Here is a 21,237-nt window from a genome sequence, read left to right on the forward strand (position 1 = left end):
AACAAAAAACAGTAAATGATTTTATTGTGATTTAACCAAATTTTCTGTATACCATCACCACAAATTGCATTAAATTTTAAATAAAAAACTGTGAAATAGGATTTATTACATATGAGATCTGCACAGACTTAATATCCTGAACATATGCAAATATCTCAAGAAAGCATAAGGAATTACTTCAAGAACAATGAAAAGGTAGTAATATTATGTTCAAACATTACTGATAAATATTTGCAAATTAGTACATGTTATTAGCAATTATAAAATGTGCATTAACATGAACAAAATGTTACTTGGTTCATCATTTTGGCAAAGATTTAGTATTCTCATGACACATTCTGACCTTGATGTTATTAATGCATCTTCCAGTCTCCAAGGACACTGTCCCAATTCCTAGGTGCATTAGTTAGCTTTTGTTTTGCTTTGTTTTTTCCTATATGAATATTTTACATTCATTAGTGACTTTGGAGCATGGTCACCAAGGACACTTTTTTTTTTAGCATAGTTAATCTTACCTGTTACAGGTTGACCATATACAAAAAGCATCCTCAATCATATCTGTGGTGAAACTTCAGGGAACCACTCCATGTTAAATTGTTGGGTCAGGCCATCAACTTTGCAAAAATGAAAGAGAATTTTGTTTTCCTTGGCCTGTTTACTAGTCTTTCCTTCTATCTATATTTTGTGGAAATAGGTCATTTTTAAATTTTGACAAATTTTTGTCATTCATGGTAAATGTTAGGCACAGGGATATAAAAATGGATATAACTTGTTCATGCATTTCCATTACTATCTTTGAGTGAGTGTTAAGTGGAAAAGAATCACTAGACTACATCCATGTCACTACTAATAACTGGTTTAATTGTGAGACTATGTGGGGAGAAAAAAAATCTGAAGCCTGAATGACAGACTAAAGTGTAAGTACTTGCATATTTTTCAAATCAGTATCTTTTTCTATTCAAAATTTGGGAAAAAATTAAAACAGTTCCTTTTCTGGAGAAGGGAGTGCTACTTCTGTGATGGAAAAGATCTGGTTATTTGGCCTGAGGCCATAGAATGTGCCTTGGTTTTAGGAGAGAGTATATTTTCCTCTATTTCATAGAAAGATGCGTGTTAGTCATTTGTATGACCTTGAAGAATTCATTCTCCCTCTCTGAACTTTGTTTTCTTTCTTCATAAAACTTGCCATGCTTTAGAAATCAGTGACTTGAGTCTGAAAATTCTCTTGTCCAAAGTAGGTTAAAGCATCTCTGTTTTTCTCTTTGCTCGATGACCTTTTACCAGTGGAGCAGAATGTGGCTCTGGAGGGGAAAAAATGCTGGCCAGGGGCCTGAGCCCATCAGATGACAAATTCTGTAGATCTAAGGAAGTCCCTAGGCTTCCCTGGTGGCTCAGTGGTAAAGAAGCTGCCTGCCAATGCAGGAGATACTGGTTCGATCTCTGGTTTGGGAAAATCCCCTGGAGAAGGGAATGGCAACCCATTCCAGTATGCTTGCCTGGAGAATCCCATGGACAGAGGAGTCTGGTAGGCTATAATTCACAGGGTCACAAAGAGATGGACACAACTGAGCAACTAACACTCTTAACACTTTCAGTGTTTTATTTATATATATATATATATATATATATATATATATATATATAATGCACACACATATATGCTGACCAGGAGAATTTATTATTTTAAAGTTTTGTTTAAATGGTGTGTGTGTTCACTCAGTCCTGTCCGACTCTTTCTGATCCCATGGACTGCAGCCTGCCAGGCTCCCCTGTCCAAGGGATTTCCCAGGCAAGCATACTAGAGTGGGTAGCCATTCCCTTTACCTTCATTTAAATGGTATGATCTTTGACATTCAGTGACTGAGTGGATGTTAACCCCATCTATGTGAATATAACCTGTGCCAAATCATAGTACAATAGTCCAGATGTATTTTTTTAAAGGTTTTCTGAATTAACTTTGAGGAAAAGTGTAGAAATAAAGCAGTGTTATAGAATACTACAGTGTCAGGTAATATGGCCAAATATCAGAGTTTACCTTGATTTTCTAAAAATTATAAAGGTTTACCATAGTTTAACATTACAGAAAAGTTAACAAATGGCATGGGTCCACTGCTGTGGATAGAAATAGAGCATTAAGACTATACCTTATAAGCTGTAGATATACCTAGACCTTTATGCTGATACCTGAATAGAGTTACTGTCCTGATTTCTTCTTTTTTAATGTAAATTTTTTATATTTCCCAAAGTGAAGAAGGTGAGGAGTGGCATTATTTTCCCCTTTTGCAAACCACAATGTTTGCCTTAACACAGAACAATGAGTTCTCATATCTGCTTTTAATAATGTGTGCTCAGGCTCTTGGTTGTGTCCTACTCTTTGCAAACCCGTAGCCCGCCAGGGTCCCCTGTCCATGGAATTTCCCAGCCAAGAATACTGGAGTGGGTTGCCATTTCCTTCTCCATAATGTCTTGGTTTCTAACTCCATAGATTTGCTGTGCTTATCTTTGAAATTTCTGTGAATGGAATTCTTTTATGTCTTGCTTCTTCACTCAAAATTTTGTTAGAACTCTCCATGCCATTGCATGTAGCAGTATTATTAACCATCATTGTTTTACTCTTCCATTTTATGAATATAATTACAATTTAAAAATTGATTCTATCATTGGAAGTCATTTTAGTGTTTTGAGTTTTTCAATTATTAAAAATAATGCCACTTTGAATTTTCTTAAACATTCATTTATTTGAACTACATATGTATGCATTTCTATTGGGCAAATACTTAGAATAATAATATCCTGTTTCACACATACCTGGACATTAAACTCAATAAACATATTCAAAAAAGTTTTAATAGTGTCTTTAAAAATGTACACACCAACTAAGATTACAATACATTCTTAAAGATACTTGGTATGGTCCATCCATTTAATGTTAGTTATCCTCATGATTGTACGCTAGTTGTGAATTTAATTTCCTTTCCCCTAAACCCTAAAAAGATTACATTTCATATATTCACTGGTATTTAGATGTCCTCTTTTGTGAAGAAACTTGTCTAATTTTTACTGGGCTTGGTTTTGTCTTATTGATTTGTAGTAGAGTTTTATAAATGCTGGGTTCTGTCTTTGAGAGTTTTTGCAAATATCTTCTCTTACTCCATGACTAGTCTTCTTTAATCAATTATATGCATTGTATATAAAACCTACATATATAACACTCTAGTGAATTATGAAAAATATATACATACATCCTCATAACCACTACTAAAATCAAGATACATAATTCTATGTAGCATTCCATGTTTATAAATATCACAATTTGTTTATTTATAATCTCTTAATGTTTCCTTATATTACATTCCACTTTTAGTTATTTTGAATAAAGATCCAATTGTCAAGATTTTCTATGAAATACATATATTTTTCTCCTCATAGTAAATTCTTAGGGACAGAGTTGATATGTCATATTTGAACTGTGGTGCTGGAGAACACTCTTTAGAATCACTTGGCCTGCAAGGAGATTAAACCAGTCAATCCTAAAGGAAATAAACCCTGAATATTCATTGGAAGGATTGATGCTGAAGCTGAAGCTCCAATACTTTGGCCTCCTTGTGCAAAGAGATGACTCATTGGGAAAGATCCTGATGATGAGAAAGATTGAAGGCAAAAGGAGAAGGAGGTGGCAGAGGATGAGATGGTTAAACAGCATCACCATCTTAATGTACGTTAATTTAAGCAAACTCCAGCAGATGATGGAGGACAAAGGAGCCTGGTGTGCTACAGTCCATGGGGTCACAGAGTAAGACATGTCTCAGTGACAGAACAGTCTTTTCTAAGCAATCCTTTCTTTCATTTCATCCTCTCTCTAAGAGGTTCTCATAAATAAGGTGACTTCATTTAGGCTGATAATCCCCAAATTTATATCTGCACGAAGAATGCATCCTATGGTATTCTGACTTCAATATTCAATTTTTTGGACATCTAGATCAGACTTAGAGGGTTTGAAATTAGACTTTTCCTTGGACAAGTCTACATGGCTTTTATTTTCACTTTTTAAAAAATGTCTTTCTAAAGAAAGATAATTTTTTGTTAGGTCTATTATCTATTTCAAGTTCATTTTTTATTGTGTTCATTTTTATGTCAGTTATATGGAATTGACTTGAGAATGCTGTTTACTTCTTGTATATGTCTGTGGATTTTCAGTCAGTTCTATCAATTAATTAGTAAGAGAATCTCCAACTATAATTGTTAATTTATCTATTTCATCTTTCATTTATGGCAGTTTGTGCTGTTCTGTCGCTTCAGTAGTGTCTGACTTTTTGGACCCTATAGACTATAGACCACCAGGCTCCTCATCCATGGGGATTCTCCAGGCAAGAATACAGGAGTGGGTTGCTGTGCACTCCTCCAGGGGATCCTCCTGACCCAGGGATCAAACCTGTGTCTCTAAAATCACCCGCATTGTCAGGCAGGCTCTTTACCACTGGTGCCACTTTAGAAGCCCTTAGGCCAGTTTACCCTTCATATATTTTGATGCATTATCAGATACATAAATAACTAGAAACTATGTTCTTGGTTATTGGACTCAATTATCAATATGTAATTTTCTTTTGTATGCTTGTTAATTTTCTTTGGTGGCAATATGCACTCCAGCATTCTCTTGATTATGCTTTGGATGATATAATTTTTCTACTCTTTTATTTTTAATCTATACATGTTATTATATTTGAAGTGGAGTGCTTGTATATAGCATCCAGAAAAGTAATTTTTTTAATTGTTCTTATAATCTCTTTTGATTACCATGATATGTTTTGATCACTTATAGGCAGTGTATCATCATTTCTGTTTGGACTTCTATCATTTTGTTAGCTGATTGTTCTTTGTTCCCATTGCTGTTCATTCTTTTCTTTATACTTTCCTGCCTTCAACTGAATAGTTTAGTGTTCCGTTTTAATTTAAGAATGTTTTTTACCATATCATTTCTTAAAAGTTTGTGTGTGATCTGTAAATTATAATCTACACATTGAACATTTCACAAACCACTTTGATATAATATTTTGCCACTGAGGTAGAATGTAACAGAAAAAATTGTTACCCTTTACTCTTTTCCTTTTCATTATGGTTATCATATTTTGTATATATACAGTGTCAATTCCATCAGATTGTGTTATGGATTTTGCTTTCGACAGATGTTTCAAAGGATTTGTATAGTATGGTATTTTCCTTTTTGTTTTTAAATGTTTGGTAGGAATCTACAATTAAGTCATCTGAGGCTACAGTTCTCTTTGTAGAATAATTTAAATATGTATTTGGTTACTTTGGGCTTCCCTGGTAACTCAGATGTTAAAAAATCTGCCTGCAAAGCAGGAGATCTGGGTTCTATCCTGGGATTGGGAATATCCCCTGGAGATGGGAATGGCTACTTACTCCAGTATTCTTACCTGGAGACTTTCATGAACAGAGAAGGCTGGTGGGTTACAGTCCATAGGATTGCAAACAGTTGACATGATTGTGTGACTAACACTTTTACTTTTCATTTTTTTACTGTAATGTTAAAAATAGAACTATATAGGTTAGGTATTTAATCTTGCATTAACTTTAGTAGATTGTATTTTTCATAGAATTCATTCATTCATTCAGGTTGCTGAATCCATTTAGCAGATTTTTTCAAAACATGACATTTTTATCTTTTCAATAGCTGTATAATTTATAATGATGTCATACCTCACATTTCTGATAAATTCTATCTTTTTTTTTTCAAGATCAGTCTCAATGACAGTTTTATCAATGTTATTAATCCTCTCCAAGAATCAGCTTTTGATTATATTCATTTGTCTCTTGTTTCTGTTTTCCATTCTATTGATTTTTTAAAAAATTGTTTTCTTTTATCTATTTGGATACCTTCTCTTTGACTTTTTACATGTAGATTACCTAAAACATCAAAGGTGGTCATGAGAAATCACACAGTCATAACAACATTCATCTTGTTGGGACTTACAGAGGACCCACAGCTGCAAGTTCTGATTTTTGCCTTCTTGTTTCTTACTTACCTGCTGAGCATTACTGGAAATCTGACTATTATCATTCTAACATTCCTGGATTCTCATCTTAAAACACCTATGTATTTTTTTCTTAGAAACTTCTCCTTCTTAGAAATCTCATTCACAACGGTCTGTATTCCCAGATTCCTGTATAGCATATCAAGTGGGGACAATACCATTACTTATAACGCCTGTGCTAGTCAAATATTTTTCATTGGACTTTTTGGGGCCACAGAGTTTTTTCTCCTGGCAGCCATGTCCTATGACCGATATGTGGCCATCTGTAAACCCCTTCATTACATGACCATCATGAATGGTAGAGTCTGCACCATCCTTGTGTTCTGCTGCTGGATCTCTGGGCTGATGATCATCATCACACCACTCAGTATGGGCCTCCAACTAGAATTCTGTGACTCCAATGCCATTGATCATTTTGGCTGTGATGCAGCTCCTCTTCTTAAGATCTCATGCTCAGATACATGGTTCATTGAACAAGTGGTTATAATGTGTGCAGTGGTGACATTCATCATTACATTGATAGGGGTTGTTCGTTCTTACGTGTGTATCATCAGGACAATTCTAAGATTTCCCTCTGCATCACAGAGAAGAAAAGCTTTTTCCACTTGTTCTTCTCACATGATTGTTGTTTCCATTACCTATGGCAGCTGTATTTTTATCTACATCAAGCCTTCAGCCAAAGAAGAGGTGGACATTAACAAAGGGGTGTCTGTGCTCACTACATCTGTTGCCCCGCTGTTGAACCCTTTTGTTTACACTTTGAGGAACAAGCAGGTGAAACGAGCTGTCAGTGACATAATTAAAAAAACCTGCATTTTTCTTACACAATTAAGAGCATACTGGATTTAAACCATCAGATAAAAATAAGGTATTGCTTACTTAAACATTTTTCTCTGGAAATCCTAATTGTGAAACTATTTAGAACAAATCATTTATCCCTCTCTTTAATCTCAATCAAAATGATTTAAGTCATTAAAAGAATATGAGAATTTATTTCTCAGAAACAAAATCTTCCTTCATCTCTCACTATGTTTTTCTAATATTATTCAAAAAAATAATTGTATGCCATGTTAAATATAGTATCAATGATTCCTGGGAAAATTCAGAACAATAGTTTTGCTGGACTCATTTAATTTGCATACGTATAATAAATATACTCTGGAGAAAGAAATGGCAACCCACTCCAATATTCTTGCCTGGAACATTTCATGAGCAGAGGCGCCTTCTGGGCTCTACAGTCCATACGATCAGAAAGAGTCAGACACAACTGAGGAATTTTCACAATCACACTCAATAAATATACTGAAAGAAACATGTGACATATAGGAAGAAATATTTCATCTTTGTTTAAAGTATTAACAAGACAAACATTAAAATGAAAGAACTCAAAGTAGGAGGGAGGAGGGTTCAGGATGGGAAACACGTGTATACCTGTGGTGGATTCATGTTGATATATGGCAAAACCAATACAATATTGTAAAGTTAAAAAATAAAAAAAATTAAAAATAGGCTTGTCAACTAAATCATATTGTAAGCCAAACATGAAAATAAATATCAAGCATCTGAGAACAAAAGCGAGTTTACTTCAAGAAACAGGTGAAAATTTTAGACCACACCTGTATAACAATAACATGTTAGCACTCATACACACATGCACACATAAAAACAAAAAGAATAAAACAAAAATTAGTACTTTTGCTTCCACCTCTGTCAGAAAAGGAGTTTGAACCCATATTTTCTTTCTTAAATAATCATGAAACTGAATCGAGTATATGAGAAAATATACTCATATGAGAAAATATACTCATAATTTGACAAGCAGCTCAAATTTCCCTCTAGAAAAGGGAAATTATGTAAATGGAGCCCACAGTTAGCACTAGTTCAGTCCACACTATGAGACAGAGACTAAGCTCAACATGACTGTCTCTCTGAGTTTAGTTGGCAAAGATCAGGTCAGCTGAAATGATTAGCATCCTCCAATCAGGGCTGCATTGAACTGGAATCTGGACACGAGTTCCCCTTGTGTCCTTGGCTGAGCAACTGACTAAACACATGTAGGGAAAGTTTAATCCATGTTCACTGGTGATAATGCTGAGCATTCGACAGAGATAGTAGAGGCCAATCAGTCAGTGGGCTTGGAGTTTTGGCCCAGCCAAAGTAACAGCCCTTGTAAATAAATATCTCCTCAATGATAGGATTCCAGTTGAACACTGGGAAAGCTACTTCGGAGTAAGGCCCACATTCTGGAGCAAGAGACAGAAACATTAAGTCCTGAGAGTAGAATCTATCCACACTGGTTCTTATAAAAAAAGATTGTATATCCTCACTATTTGCATAATATCTATGGCTACGTTTAATGGCAGAGTTAAGTATTTAACAGACACCTTCAGGACCCAAAAAGGTGAAAATGTTTATTATCTGACCTTTGGCATAAAATGTTGTCCACTTCTGGTGTACAATTCACTTTGCCATTTTTGTATTATTTGGGAAGAAATAATGAGAGACAATTTTCACAGCAACTGTCATTCTCTTCATCTTCCCAGATGTCTTCCAGGAGTAACTCTTAAACTTGACCAGCTAAAATAATCCAACTAGTCCATCCCCCTATATCTTCCCTTTTGCCAGTGAATGCACTTCAAAATAGACTTTGAATAGATGAGAATTTGGGAAAGTCTGTCTCTTTTGTCTACCTGGAGCTCCTATGTGTGCGTGCTTAGTTGCTCAGTCACGTCTGCCTTTCTTGTGACCCTGCCAGGCTCCTCTGTCCATGGGATTCTCCAGGCAAGAATACTGGAATGGGCAGCCACTCTCTTCTCCACAGGATCTTGAGACTGAACTCAGATCTCCTGCATTGCAAGTGGATTCTTTACTGTCAGCCACCAGGGAAGCCCAGAGCTCACAGTAACAACTAAAGTTAGAACCACTTCAGTGTTTTATAACAAATGGGAAACTCAATTGCTTTGCCACTTAATATAAAATTTTGTTCAGCACAAAAATTCCTATAAATCTTGAGTTTCATCCCAATGTTCCCTGGAAAAAAAAAATAGACTTCTTTGCAACTCCCAAATGTGTATATGTGTAATTCATACTCAAGCCACAGGAGTGTTCACCCTATGGCTACTGAATTCTAGAGAAGGCCACCTGTATGAAATACCAGTCATTTGGCTAAATTCTTTCATATGCCATAAATATAAAACATCGTCCCTGAAGTTGGACAGTGTCTCTCAAGTGCTATTTGGCTGAGTCATCACAAGTTGTGGTCTGCCCTGCATTCACATAAAAGTAGCCTTTCATTTTTGGATAAAGACACCATTAACTGAAGAGACATAGGGAACAGAATATAGAATAAGTTCTCAATAAGTGTTGACAGAATAAATTAACAAGTGTGTTTTAGAAATTATAAAAAAGAAAAAGTGATAGTGTTGTAGTGTACAAAAGAAGAAAGAGAATTCAATGAGGTTTGGACCAGTTTATTTGGAATTATGTCTATGTGCACACCCTGTCGTTGCTGCAGTGGAGTTGGTTTTTCATTTGTTATTTTCTGATTCCTATAATCATTATTGGAGGAAATTCGTCCCAGGAAACTCTACAGATGTCCCCTTAGACTCAGGCAAACAAAATTGTGAACTGAACTGTCTACTGATCATCTATTTTTCTGTAGTTGAAAGAACTCTTTCTGGTACAAAGAAAAATGCTCAGTTTTTTCTAAAACAATCTATGAAGGTTATCCACCAAATCGCATTCATTCTAATGATTTATTTTCCCACATTGAGACTACAAATATATTTAACATATCTGGTAAAAAATACATATCAAAGCCATACAATTGTAAAAATGTTTCTACCTAAAACTAAGAATGTCATGTATATATATAAGTGGTTATATGTGCAAAAATATTTATATAGAAACTTCTGAGAAATAATTTTTATCATAAATAGAAGAAATATAAATAAGTTTTTAAACTTACTAATTATTAGATCAGATCAGTCGCTCAGTCCTGTCCGACTCTTTGCGACCCCATGAATCGCAGCACGCCAGGCCTCCCTGTCCATCACCAACTCCCGGAGTTCACTGAGACTCACGTCCATCGAGTCAGCGATGCCATCCAGATATCTCATCCTCTGTCGTCTCCTTCTCCTTCTGCCCCCAATCCCTCCCAGCATCAGAGACTTTTCCAATGAGTCAACTCTTCACATGAGGTGTCCAAAGTACAGGAGCTTCAGCTTAAGCATCATTCCTTCCAAAGAAATCCCAGGGCTGATCTCCTTCAGAATGGACTGGTTGGATCTCCTTGCAGTCCAAGGGACTCTCAAGAGTCTTCTCCAACACCACAGTTCAAAAGCATCAATTCTTTGGTGCTCAGCCTTCTTCACAGCCCAACTCTCACATCCATACATGACCACAGGAAAAACCATAGCCTTGACTAGAAGAATCTTTGTTAGCAAAGTAATGTCTCTGCTTTTGAATATGCTATCTAGGTTGGTCATAACTTTCCTTCCAAGGAGTAAGTGTCTTTTAATTTCATGGCTGCAGTCACCATCTGCAGTGATTTTGGAGCCCAGAAAAACAAAGTCTGACACTGTTTCCACTGTTTCCCCATCTATTTCCCATGAAGTGCTGGGACCAGATGCCATGATCTTTGTTTTCTGAATGTTGAGCTATCAGCCAACTTTTCCACTCTCCACTTTCACTTTCATCAAGAGACTTTTGAATTCCTCTTCACTTTCTGCCATAAGGGTGGTGTCATCTGCATATCTGAGGTTATTGATATTTCTCCCGGCAATCTTGATTCCAGCTTGTGTTTCTTCCAGTCCAGCATTTCTCATGATGTACTCTGCATATATGTTAAATAAACAGGGTGACAATATACAGCCTTGACATACTCCTTTTCCTATTTGGAACCAGTCTGTTGTTTCATGTCCAGTTCTAACTGTTGCTTCCTGACCTGCATACAAATTTCTCAAGAGGCAGATCAGGTGGTCTGGTATTCCCATCTGTTTCAGAATTTTCCACAGTTTATTGTGATCCACACAGTCAAAGGCTTTGGCATAGTCAATAAAGCAGAAATAGATGTTTTTCTGGAACTCTCTTGCTTTTTCTATGATCCAGCGGATGTTGGCAATTTGATCTCTGGTTCCTCTGCCTTTTCGAAAACCAGCTTGAACATCAGGAAGTTCACGGTTCACATATTGCTGAAGCCTGGCTTGGAGAATTGTGAGCATTACTTTACTAGCATGTGAGATGAGTGCAATTGTGCAGTAGTTTGAGCATTCTTTGGCATTGCCTTTCTTTGGGATTGGAGTGAAAACTGACCTTTTCCAGTCCTGTGGCCACTGCTGAGTTTTCCAAATTTGCTGGCATAGTGAGTGCAGCACTTTCACAGCATCATCTTTCAGGATTTGAAAGAGCTCAACTGGAATTCCACCACCTCCACTAGCTTTGTTTGTAGTGATGCTTTCTAAGGCCCACTTGACTTCACATTCCAGGATGTCTGGCTCTAGGTCAGTGATCACACCATTGTGATTGTCTGGGTCATGAAGCTCTTTTTTGTACAGTTCTTCTGTGTATTCTTGCCATCTTTTCTTAATATCTTCTGCTTCTGTTATGTCTGTACCATTTCTGTCCTTTATCAAGCTCATCTTTGCATGAAATGTTCCTTTGGTATCTCTGATTTTCTTGAAGAGATCCCTAGTCTTTCCCATTCTGTTGTTTTCCTCTATTTCTTTGCATTGATTGCTGAAGAAGGCTTTCTTATCTCCTCTTGCTATTCTTTGGAACTCTGCATTCAGATGTTTATATCTTTCTTTTTCTCCTTTGCTTTTCGCTTCTCTTCTTTTCACAGCTATTTGTAAGGCCTCCCCAGACAGCCATTTTGCTGTTTTGCATTTCTTTTCTATGGGAATAGTCTTGATCCCTGTCTCCTGTACACTGTCACGAACCTCATTCCATAGTTCATCAGGCACTCTATCTATCAGATCTAGGCCCTTAAATCTATTTCTCACTTTCACTGTATAATCATAAGGGATTTGATTTAGTTCATACCTGAATGGTCTAGTGGTTTTCCCTACTTTCTTCAATTTTAAGTGGTACTAATTATTAAAGAAAGATTAAAGTTATATAAATTTAGTCATTAAAAATATTAGAAATCTCTGTATGTTGATAATTAAAGATGGACCCATGAAATTATCTAGGCCAGAATACTGGAGTGGGTAGTTCCAAATATTGGGAACAAAGTAAATTTATATATTAAAAAGTTCAATGAACTCATAAAAGTGATATATGAAGAAAATAATACATAGATATATTAGAATCAAATCATAGAGGAAGCATTATTAAATGTGCTTATAAAGGAAACTAAATATAAGATATATGAACATGAATTAATATAAAATATATGTAAACATAAGCAAAAATATGTATTGAAAATTTTAATGAAATAGAATAATACCATAAATAACTAAAGAAATACAATGGACCGTGATAACCTAAATATCTGTCAAAAATGAATGGATAAAGAAGATGTGGTACATATATACAATGAAATATTACTCAGCCATAAAAAGAATTAAATAATGCCTTTTTCAGCAACATGGATGCAACTAGAATATAATATACTAAGTGAAGTGACTCAGAAAAAGACAAATACCATTTGATATTACTTACATGTGGAACATAAACTATGTCACAAATGAACCTATCTACAGAACAGAAACAGACTCACAGGCATGGAGAACAGACCAGTAGCTGCCATAAGAAGATACAGTGGAGGACAGATGGGTGGGAATTTGAGGTTTACAGGTGGAAACTAGTATATGTAGAATGGATAAACAACAAGGTACTACAGTATACTGCAGGAAATATATTCAATCTCCATACTCAATCTCCTGTGATAAACTGTAATAGAACAAAATGTATGTGTATGTAAAACTGAATTGCTATAAGGCAGAAATTAACACAATATTGTAAATCAGCTGTACTTCAATTTAAAACAAAAAGTCCCATGAAATGTAAAAACAAAAGAATTATAAAGATCTGGGAAGTAATTTTAAAACTATCAACAATAAGTTATCACATTTCCTTTTCTTTTGACAAAAGATGTTTTCTATATTATTATTGGAATACTTCAATGTGAAAGTGTTAGTCACTCAGTCATGTCTGACTCTTAGTGACCCCATGGACTGTAGCCCACCAGGCTCCTCTGTCCATCAAATTTTCCAAGTAAGAAAGTGTAGTGGGTTGCCATTCTTTACTTATATTGATGCTAACCACGAATCACATTTTTACAGGATTAACAAATTGAAAAAATTATCTTTATCATTATCATCTTATAAATTCCTAGCATAATATTGGAATAAAATAACAGAAGGGTGCCTTTTGTCTTGTAATCTAATACTAATCATTGCATACCTGGACTCTTCCAATGCTAATATTATTTACAGGTATCTCTCTGAGGACATTTTCCCCAGGTCTGTGTTTCCTGCTCAGTCCCCAGAATATATTACACAAGAGATTCATTAGTAATGTTTAAGACAGGACCACCAAGGATATGTTTCTTTATTTCACTTAATTAATGATTATGTCAATTTTTTTAAAAGGGAAGTTCTGCCAGTTTAAAAATATGTCTTCTGCCAGAAACAACAGAATATCAACTTTCCCAACAACAGAAGGAGATCTCTACCTAGCCATTTAAACTATTGTTAGCTTTGCAGTTCCAGAATAGACTTCCAGGGCTCATTGGAAGGTAGGTTTTCTATTGAGAAAATCATCTGGTGTGGATGGAGGATGACTTAGTGAAAATTCTCCAACTTCAGAGCCCTCTGTGAGTAGGAGTCTGTGCTCCTAAGAATGGTCAGAGACCACGCACATCTCTCCGCACCTCTTTCCCCACCATAAGATCTTCCTGGATGACTTTTTTCACCCTTTGCAACTTTCGGATTCAGTGTACATCTGAGGTTATGACTATCAGAGAAGTATTTTTTTAATCATTTTATTTCCCTTTTCTGAACACTAGAACAATAGTTTCCTCTGAGGAAAGCATTTCTACAAAAATAACAGATATGATTTGTCATTTTAATATTTTGTGAAAGGTTTCAACCACCCCTTATGAAGTGTGGCTTCTCAATATGAGTAGTAATTATAGGAGAGCCATTGCTTAGCTGTTTTTATGTATCAATATGATGAATTTCATCTAAATGAAGGGGAATTTTAGAAGGACACTCACCCTCATTTTAAACAAAAACTGTGTATAAATTATGTGAACTGTATCCCCATTTAGCGATTTATATGCTTATGTTTCATCAGTTGGTGACCAAATTCTCTAATAGTCTTAGACATATTAATGGAAACCCAGTTTTTTAATATCTGTATCAATATCAGTGTCAATTAATTTAATGAGAGTATTGTTTAAAAGGCTGACTATGAGTAGCAGAAGAAAATAGTGGCATTTTTGGAAGAAAAGATTAGTCTCTGTCCTCAGTACACACAGGCTGACTGTGGTGGTTGGTAGGGAGTCTGATAACCTGGAGTTGTGCTGACAGGACTGAGGGGAGGTACCTGGGCTGCAGAGACAGTTCATTCCTGTCCCACCACCAGAAATGCTCTGGTGGCCCCTTTATGACCTTTAACCTGGTGTTGAGGCGAGGAGGTTAACTTTTAGGCAAAACATGCCCAGTACTTCCTTGTAATGGAAGCCTAGTTTATGCTGCACTGTGGGACTAGGCACCAAGTGGGAGCTTATATCCAACTTTCTTAGTGATTAGAAAATAACTTTTTAAAACAACCAGGTGAAACTCAAAATAACCATTTAATTGAAGCCTCTAAAGCAAATGTTATCTTTTGATTCAGCAACTCAGGAAGGTGACAAGGTATCCTGACAATGACTGACGGATAGGAAATATTTGACTTAGCTGCTATATAAGTTATCAGATAGAAGGCCAAATATATAGTACTTTCTGGTCAAAGCAAAAATTTTTAAATAACTTTTGTTTTAGTCCAGGACTAAATAGAACAGAAGTCTTTTATTATGCTGCCAAGTAGTGTATTAAGTATGTGCATTCTTAGATCATTTATAATTCAAGCTAAAATACAAAAGAATATAATCAACCCGTTGTTAGAAAAAAAAAATGGGGAACCTCAAGTGGAATTACATACTTAAAATATGTATCATAAAAGAAAATGGAAATTTCACTATATGAAAAAACAGACTCCTTGGTCTGAGTCAGAAGAGTACATAAAAATTTATGAATTTTACAATAACATATTTACTGAGCTTTCGATAAATGTTGAATGGGGTTAACTGCTGTGAAATCTCGATGAACAAGACAGAGCCCAGTCTCAATAAAATTGCATTCACGTATTTAGTTGTAACAGAAAAGTGTAGTGGGCTAGAGGGGAAAAAGAGAAGCAGACAATTTACACAATGAAGTTTCAAGAAACGTTTTTGTAGGAAGTACACTAGCCAAACTTGCTAAACTTGCAGGTATCAGTATCAGTTTAGTGAAGGGAAAAGCAGGGGTGGAAAGCTGGTAATGAACAGAGCTGTATCAGGAAACAGACTTCACTTAAACTTGTAGAGAGATGTCATTTTGGTTTGTGGAAAGCAAAGGTCCTTCTTTGGTGGAAGCACTCTGAAGAGTTGCTTCATAGGTAACAGTCCTTTCTAAACATGAGCATCCTCATCACAGGAGTGTGTTATCAATGGGTCAGAAACAGCAAGCACTTCAGGTCCAATGTTATAATTTTGCCTTATAAGGTATAGACAAAATCCATGCAATTCACACATTTATGATTAACATTAAGCTGTAATTTAACTATAAACATTAATTTCAATGGATATCCTATATAGTCATAGATGGCATAAAATGAACATCACCACAAAAATATTGCTGAAGAAGCACAAAGGATGGTAGATATTGCACCAGACAAATGATGTGTGTGAAGAACTGCCCCCAACATACTGCCAGAAAGAAAAAAAGTGCTCTGCAACTGCTGTTCGCTTTTCAGTTTTCTTTTTTATTTCTATTTGGTAAATTTTGTAATTATGAAAAACTTTTGTACTGAGAGAAGTGTTGACAAAGCAGTGGAGCCAGTTCCCAGATATCCTTCACCCAGCTCTCCCTATTGGAAGCATCCTGCATAATCACAGTATAATTATTACCACTAAAGAATTTATACTGTAGGCAAATACTAATAACTAAAATACAGATTTAAGAATGGGTCTCTGTCATGGCCAGGCCAGGCAGGCAGTGAGGGTGCCTCCTCCATCACTGTCATGAGTCCACATGCACTCTCTGTGCGTCCTGCGCCAGCAAGTCAATGGCAGAACAGCACACCGTCTCCTGCCAAGAGTCCCCAGTGCCCATGGCCTCAGCTCGCATGGAGCATCAGGTGACCCCGCTGTGGTAGGCAAGTCCACAGAGGCACAGAGAGGAGAGAGTCTCAGAACAGACAAAGATTCACTAAAAAAGATAATTAAGTAAAATTAAAATAAATGCATTAAATTAAATACAGATTTTATTCGGATTTTCCCAGTTTTTCCTCTAATGTCATTTATCTGTTGCAGAATCCAATTCAAGTTAAATAATTGAAAAGGAATTGTCATTTGTCCTTGGTCTCCAACTCATGTCTCATCCTGTCTCCCCTTGTCCTTCATAACCATGAAAGTACAAATAATTGAGGTTAAATTCCTCAGGATGGGTTTGTTCAGTTGTTTATAATAATTTCTTAACCTCATACAGCAGCAAGTAACTTATGTTCAGTTCAGTCACTCAGTCATGTCCAACTCTTTGTGACCCCATGAACCGCAGCTCGCCAGGCCTCCCTGTGCATCAACTGCCGGAGTCTACCCAAATCCATGTCCATTGAGTCAGTGATGCCATCCAACCATCTCATCCTCTGTCATCCCCTTTTCCTCCTGCTGTCAATCTTAACCAGGATCAGGGTCATTTCAAATGAGTCAGCTCCTTGCATCAGGTGCCCAAAGTATGGAAGTTTCAGCTTCAACATCAGTCCTTCCAATGAATACCCAGGACTGATCTCCTTTAGGATGGACTGGTTGGATCTCCTTGCAGTCCAAGGGACTCTCAAGAGTCTTCTCCAACACCACAGTTCAAAAGCATCAATTCTTCGGCACTCAGCTTTCTTCACAGTCCAACTCTCACATCCATATATGACCACTGGAAGAAACATAGCCTTGACTAGATGGCCCTTTATTGGCAGACTAATGTCTCTGCTTTTTAATATGCTATCTAGGTTGGTCATAACTTTAGTTCCAAGGAGTAAGCGTCTTTTAATTTCATGGCTGCAATCACCATCTGCAGTGATTTTGGAGCCCCCAAAAATAAAGTCTGACACTGTTTCCACTGTTTCCTAATCTATTTGCCATGAATTGATTGGACCAGATGCCATGATCTTAGTTTTCTGAATGTTGAGCTATCAGCCAACTTTTCCACTCTCTTCTTTCACTTTCATCAAGAGGCTCTTTAGTTCTTCTTCACTTTCTGCCATAATGGTGGTGTCATCTGCATAATTGAGGTTATTGATACTTCTCCCAGCAATCTTGATTCCAGCTTGTGCTTCATCCAGCCCAGTGTTTCTCATGATGTACTCTGCATATAAGTTAAATAAGCGGGATGACAATATACAACCTTGATGCACTCTTTTCCTATTTGGAACCAGTCTCTTGTTCCATGTCCAGTTCTAGCTGTTGCTTCCTGACCTGCATATAGGTTTCTCAAGAGGCAGGTCAGGTGGTCTGGTATTCCCATCTCCTTCAGAATTGTCCACAGTTTATTGTGGTCAACACAGTCAAAGATTTTGGCATAGTCAATAAAGCAGAAATAGATGTTTTTTTTCTGGAACTCTCTTGCTTTTTTGACAATCCAGCAGACGTTGGCATTTTGATCTCTTGTTCCTCTGCCTTTTCTAAAACCAGCTTGAACATCTGGAAGTTCACAGTTCATGTATTGCTGAAGCCTGGATTGGAGAATTTTGAGCATTACTTCACTAGCATGTGAGATGAGTGCAATTGTGCGGTAGTTTGAGCATTCTTTGGCATTGCCTTTCTTTGGGATTGGAATGAAAACTGACCTTTTCCAGTCCTGTGGCCACTGCTGAGTTTTCCAAATTTGCTGACTTATTGAGTGAAGAACTTTCTCAGCATCATCTTTCAGGATTTGAAAGAGCTCAACTGGAATTCCATCACCTCCACTAGCTTTGTTCGTAGTGATGCTTTCTAAGGCCCACTTGACTTCACATTCCACGATGTCTGGCTCTAGGTCAGTGATCACACCATCATGATTATCTGGGTCATGAATATCTTTTTTGTACAGTTCTTCTGTATATTCTTTCCACCTCTTCTTAATATCTTCTGCTTCTGTTAGATCCGTACCATTTCTGTCCTTTATTGAGTCCATCTTTGCATGAAATGTTCCCTTGGTATCTCTAATTTTCTTGAAGCGATCTCTAGTCTTTCCTATTCTATTGTTTTCCTCTATATCTTTGCACTGATCACTGAGCAAGACTTTCTTATCTCTCCTTGCTATTCTTTGGAACTCTGTATTCAAATGTGTATATCTTTCCTTTTCTCCTTTGCTTTTCGATTCTCTTCTTATCACAGCTATTTGTAAGGCCTCCCCAGATAGCCATTTTCCTTTTCTGCATTTCTTTTTCTTGGGGATGATCTTGATTTCTGTCTCCTGTACAATGGCATGAACCTCCGTCCATAGTTCATCAGGCACTCTGTCTATCAGATCTAGTTCCTTAAATCTATTTCTCACTTCCACTGTATAATCATAAGGGATTTGATTTAGGTCATACCTGAATGGTCTAGTGATTTTCCACACTTTTTTCAATTTAAGTCTGAATATGGCAATAAGGAGGACTTTCCTGGTGGCTCAGATGGTAAAGTGTCTGTCTACAATGCAGGAGACTCGGGTTTGATCCCTGGGTTGGGAAGATCTTCTGGAGAAGGAAATGGCAATCCACTCCAGTACTATTGCCTGGAAAATCCCATGGACAGAGAAGCCTGGTAGGCTACAGTCCATGGGGTCTCAAAGAGTCGGACACAACTGAGCGACTTCACTTTCACTTCACTTTCACTTTCATGGCAATAAGGAGTTCATGATCTAAGCCACAGTCATCTCCTGGTCTTGTTTTTACTGACTGTATATGTATATGACTACTTCTTTATGTAGTACTCATTAAACACTATTTCGAGCAGAGTTAAAATGGAGGGAAAATTGGGTTTTGATATAGAAACTTCAAGATAAATAGCAAAATGGAAAAGTATCAGTGTTATTTGGATGACAATTTTGATACCAAAAGTAAAATATATAAAATTAAATAATTTCTTTGGTCATTGCAGTAACAGGAAACACTCAAATACTGCACACGTGGCATATAGACTCTGTATTAAATGTCAAACTCAGCCATTTATTTGCATTTAACAGGAACCAAAATTTTAAGCAGCTTGTGAGTTCATTCACACTTGGGAGTAGTAAAGAATTAATAGGAGAAAAATAACACTATAATAAACAAAAAATGTCACATAGATGATCCTTTCTATTTCTATAGCTAAATACATTTCAGACAGTAGAAGACAGAGTTCAGGTGAATTGAAAAATAGAGATTCAAGAGCATGTAAGGAGATCTAAAAATATGGACAGTAGAACAAACTTATTTCAGAAAACCATGATATTGAAGATACTTATAAACATAACACACATTAAAAGACCTGATAATCCCAGAGTTATGATCAGTCATTGTCAAGTAAAAGAATAAAATGAATATTCATTGCATTGATTGGATTTTCTTTTTTACCCAATGTCAATGGCCTCTTAATTTCATACAAGTTTTCTCAGTCCAATGTCACTTGACTTTGTGAGGGGCTTGAGAAGAAGTACAAGTCAGCAATGAAAAACCATACATCATTACCTACATTCATACTCCTGGGACTGACAGATGACCCTCCAATGCAGGTTCTGATTTTTATATTTCTGCTTGTCTCCTATTTATTGAGTGTAACTGGGAATCTGACCATCATTATACTCACTTTACTAGACTCTTGCCTTAAAACTGCCATGTACTTTTTCCTCAAACACTTCTCCATTTTAGAAACCTTATTGACCACAGTCTGCATTCCCAGATTCTTATACTGCTTATCAACTGGGGACAAAACTATTTCCTATAATGCCTGTGTCATTCAACTATTTTTCATCTTCCTTTTTGCAGCAACGGAATTTTTTCTCCTGGCCATCATGTCCTATGACTGCTATGTGGCCTCTGTAAACCTTTACATTATGCATCCATCATGAACAGTAAAATCTGTGGAAGATTTGTTATTTGCTGTTGGATAGCAGGTGGGCTGGTTATATTTCCACCACTTTGCCTGGGCTTAAATCTGGAATTCTGTGACTATCATGTCATTGATCACTTTCTCTGTGTTGCCTCTCCTATGCTGAAGATCTCTTGTTCAGACACATGGTTCATAGAACAGATGGTCGTTGCCCTTGCTGTGCTGACTGATATTGGGACATTTCTGTGTGTAGTTCTGTCATATATATACATCATCAAGGCCATCATAAAGTTCCCTTCTGCCCAGCAAAAGATGAAGGCCTTTTCTACCTGTTCTTCTCACATGATTGTGATTTCTATCACCTATGGCAGTTGTATCTTTATCTATGTCAAACCTTCAGCAAAAGATGAAGTGGCAATTAATAAGGGTGTGTTAGTGCTTACTACTTCAGTTGCCCCCGTGTTAAACACATTTATATATAGCCTGAGGAACAAGCAAGTGAAAGAAGCTTTTACTGACTTAATCAAAAGAATTTCATTGATTTCAAAGAAGTGAAAGAATGTTGAAATTAAGCATAAAATATGAATTTTAAAAGAGCATTTGTCCTTAATGTCATAATCTCATAGCTTAACTAATGTAGCCTGGTCTATTGTCTGTTTATATTAACTTTCTTATACCACTCATTATTTAATCTCTGATCCAAAACCATCTTTTCAATGCCTGTTGAAATAAACAAGTTGCACCATTTCAACTCCTGTTGAAAATAAACTTTCTGCAAGATGACAACTCATATCAAAAGAATATGAAATTAGATTTCTAGGAGAAGGGATTTACTTAAACTCTAGTCCGGCTATGATCAATAAAATAACTATTAAATCTTGTGTGGGGAAA

The 21,237-nt window shown here is 36.4% G+C and overlaps 1 protein-coding gene and 1 pseudogene across 1 annotated transcript; both read left to right on the plus strand.

The window, feature by feature from the left end:
- Positions 1-5,840: 5,840 nt before the first annotated feature.
- LOC102414773 (olfactory receptor 6C2-like) lies at positions 5,841-6,902 on the plus strand. The gene has a single exon (XM_006054325.3). The coding sequence runs from the start codon at positions 5,946-5,948 to the stop codon at positions 6,900-6,902; it is 957 nt and encodes a 318-aa protein (XP_006054387.3). The 5' UTR covers positions 5,841-5,945.
- Positions 6,903-19,963: 13,061 nt separating this feature from the next.
- On the plus strand, positions 19,964-20,901 carry LOC112584342 (annotated as a pseudogene).
- Positions 20,902-21,237: the final 336 nt, after the last annotated feature.

This window comes from Bubalus bubalis, chromosome 4, assembly GCF_019923935.1.
Source record: "Bubalus bubalis isolate 160015118507 breed Murrah chromosome 4, NDDB_SH_1, whole genome shotgun sequence".
NCBI classification, from domain to species: Eukaryota; Metazoa; Chordata; class Mammalia; order Artiodactyla; family Bovidae; genus Bubalus; species Bubalus bubalis.

Coding starts and splice junctions, on each gene's coding strand:
- LOC102414773 (XM_006054325.3), top strand. CDS start 5,946: ATGAGAAATCACACAGTCATAACAACATTCATCTTGTTGGGACTTACA.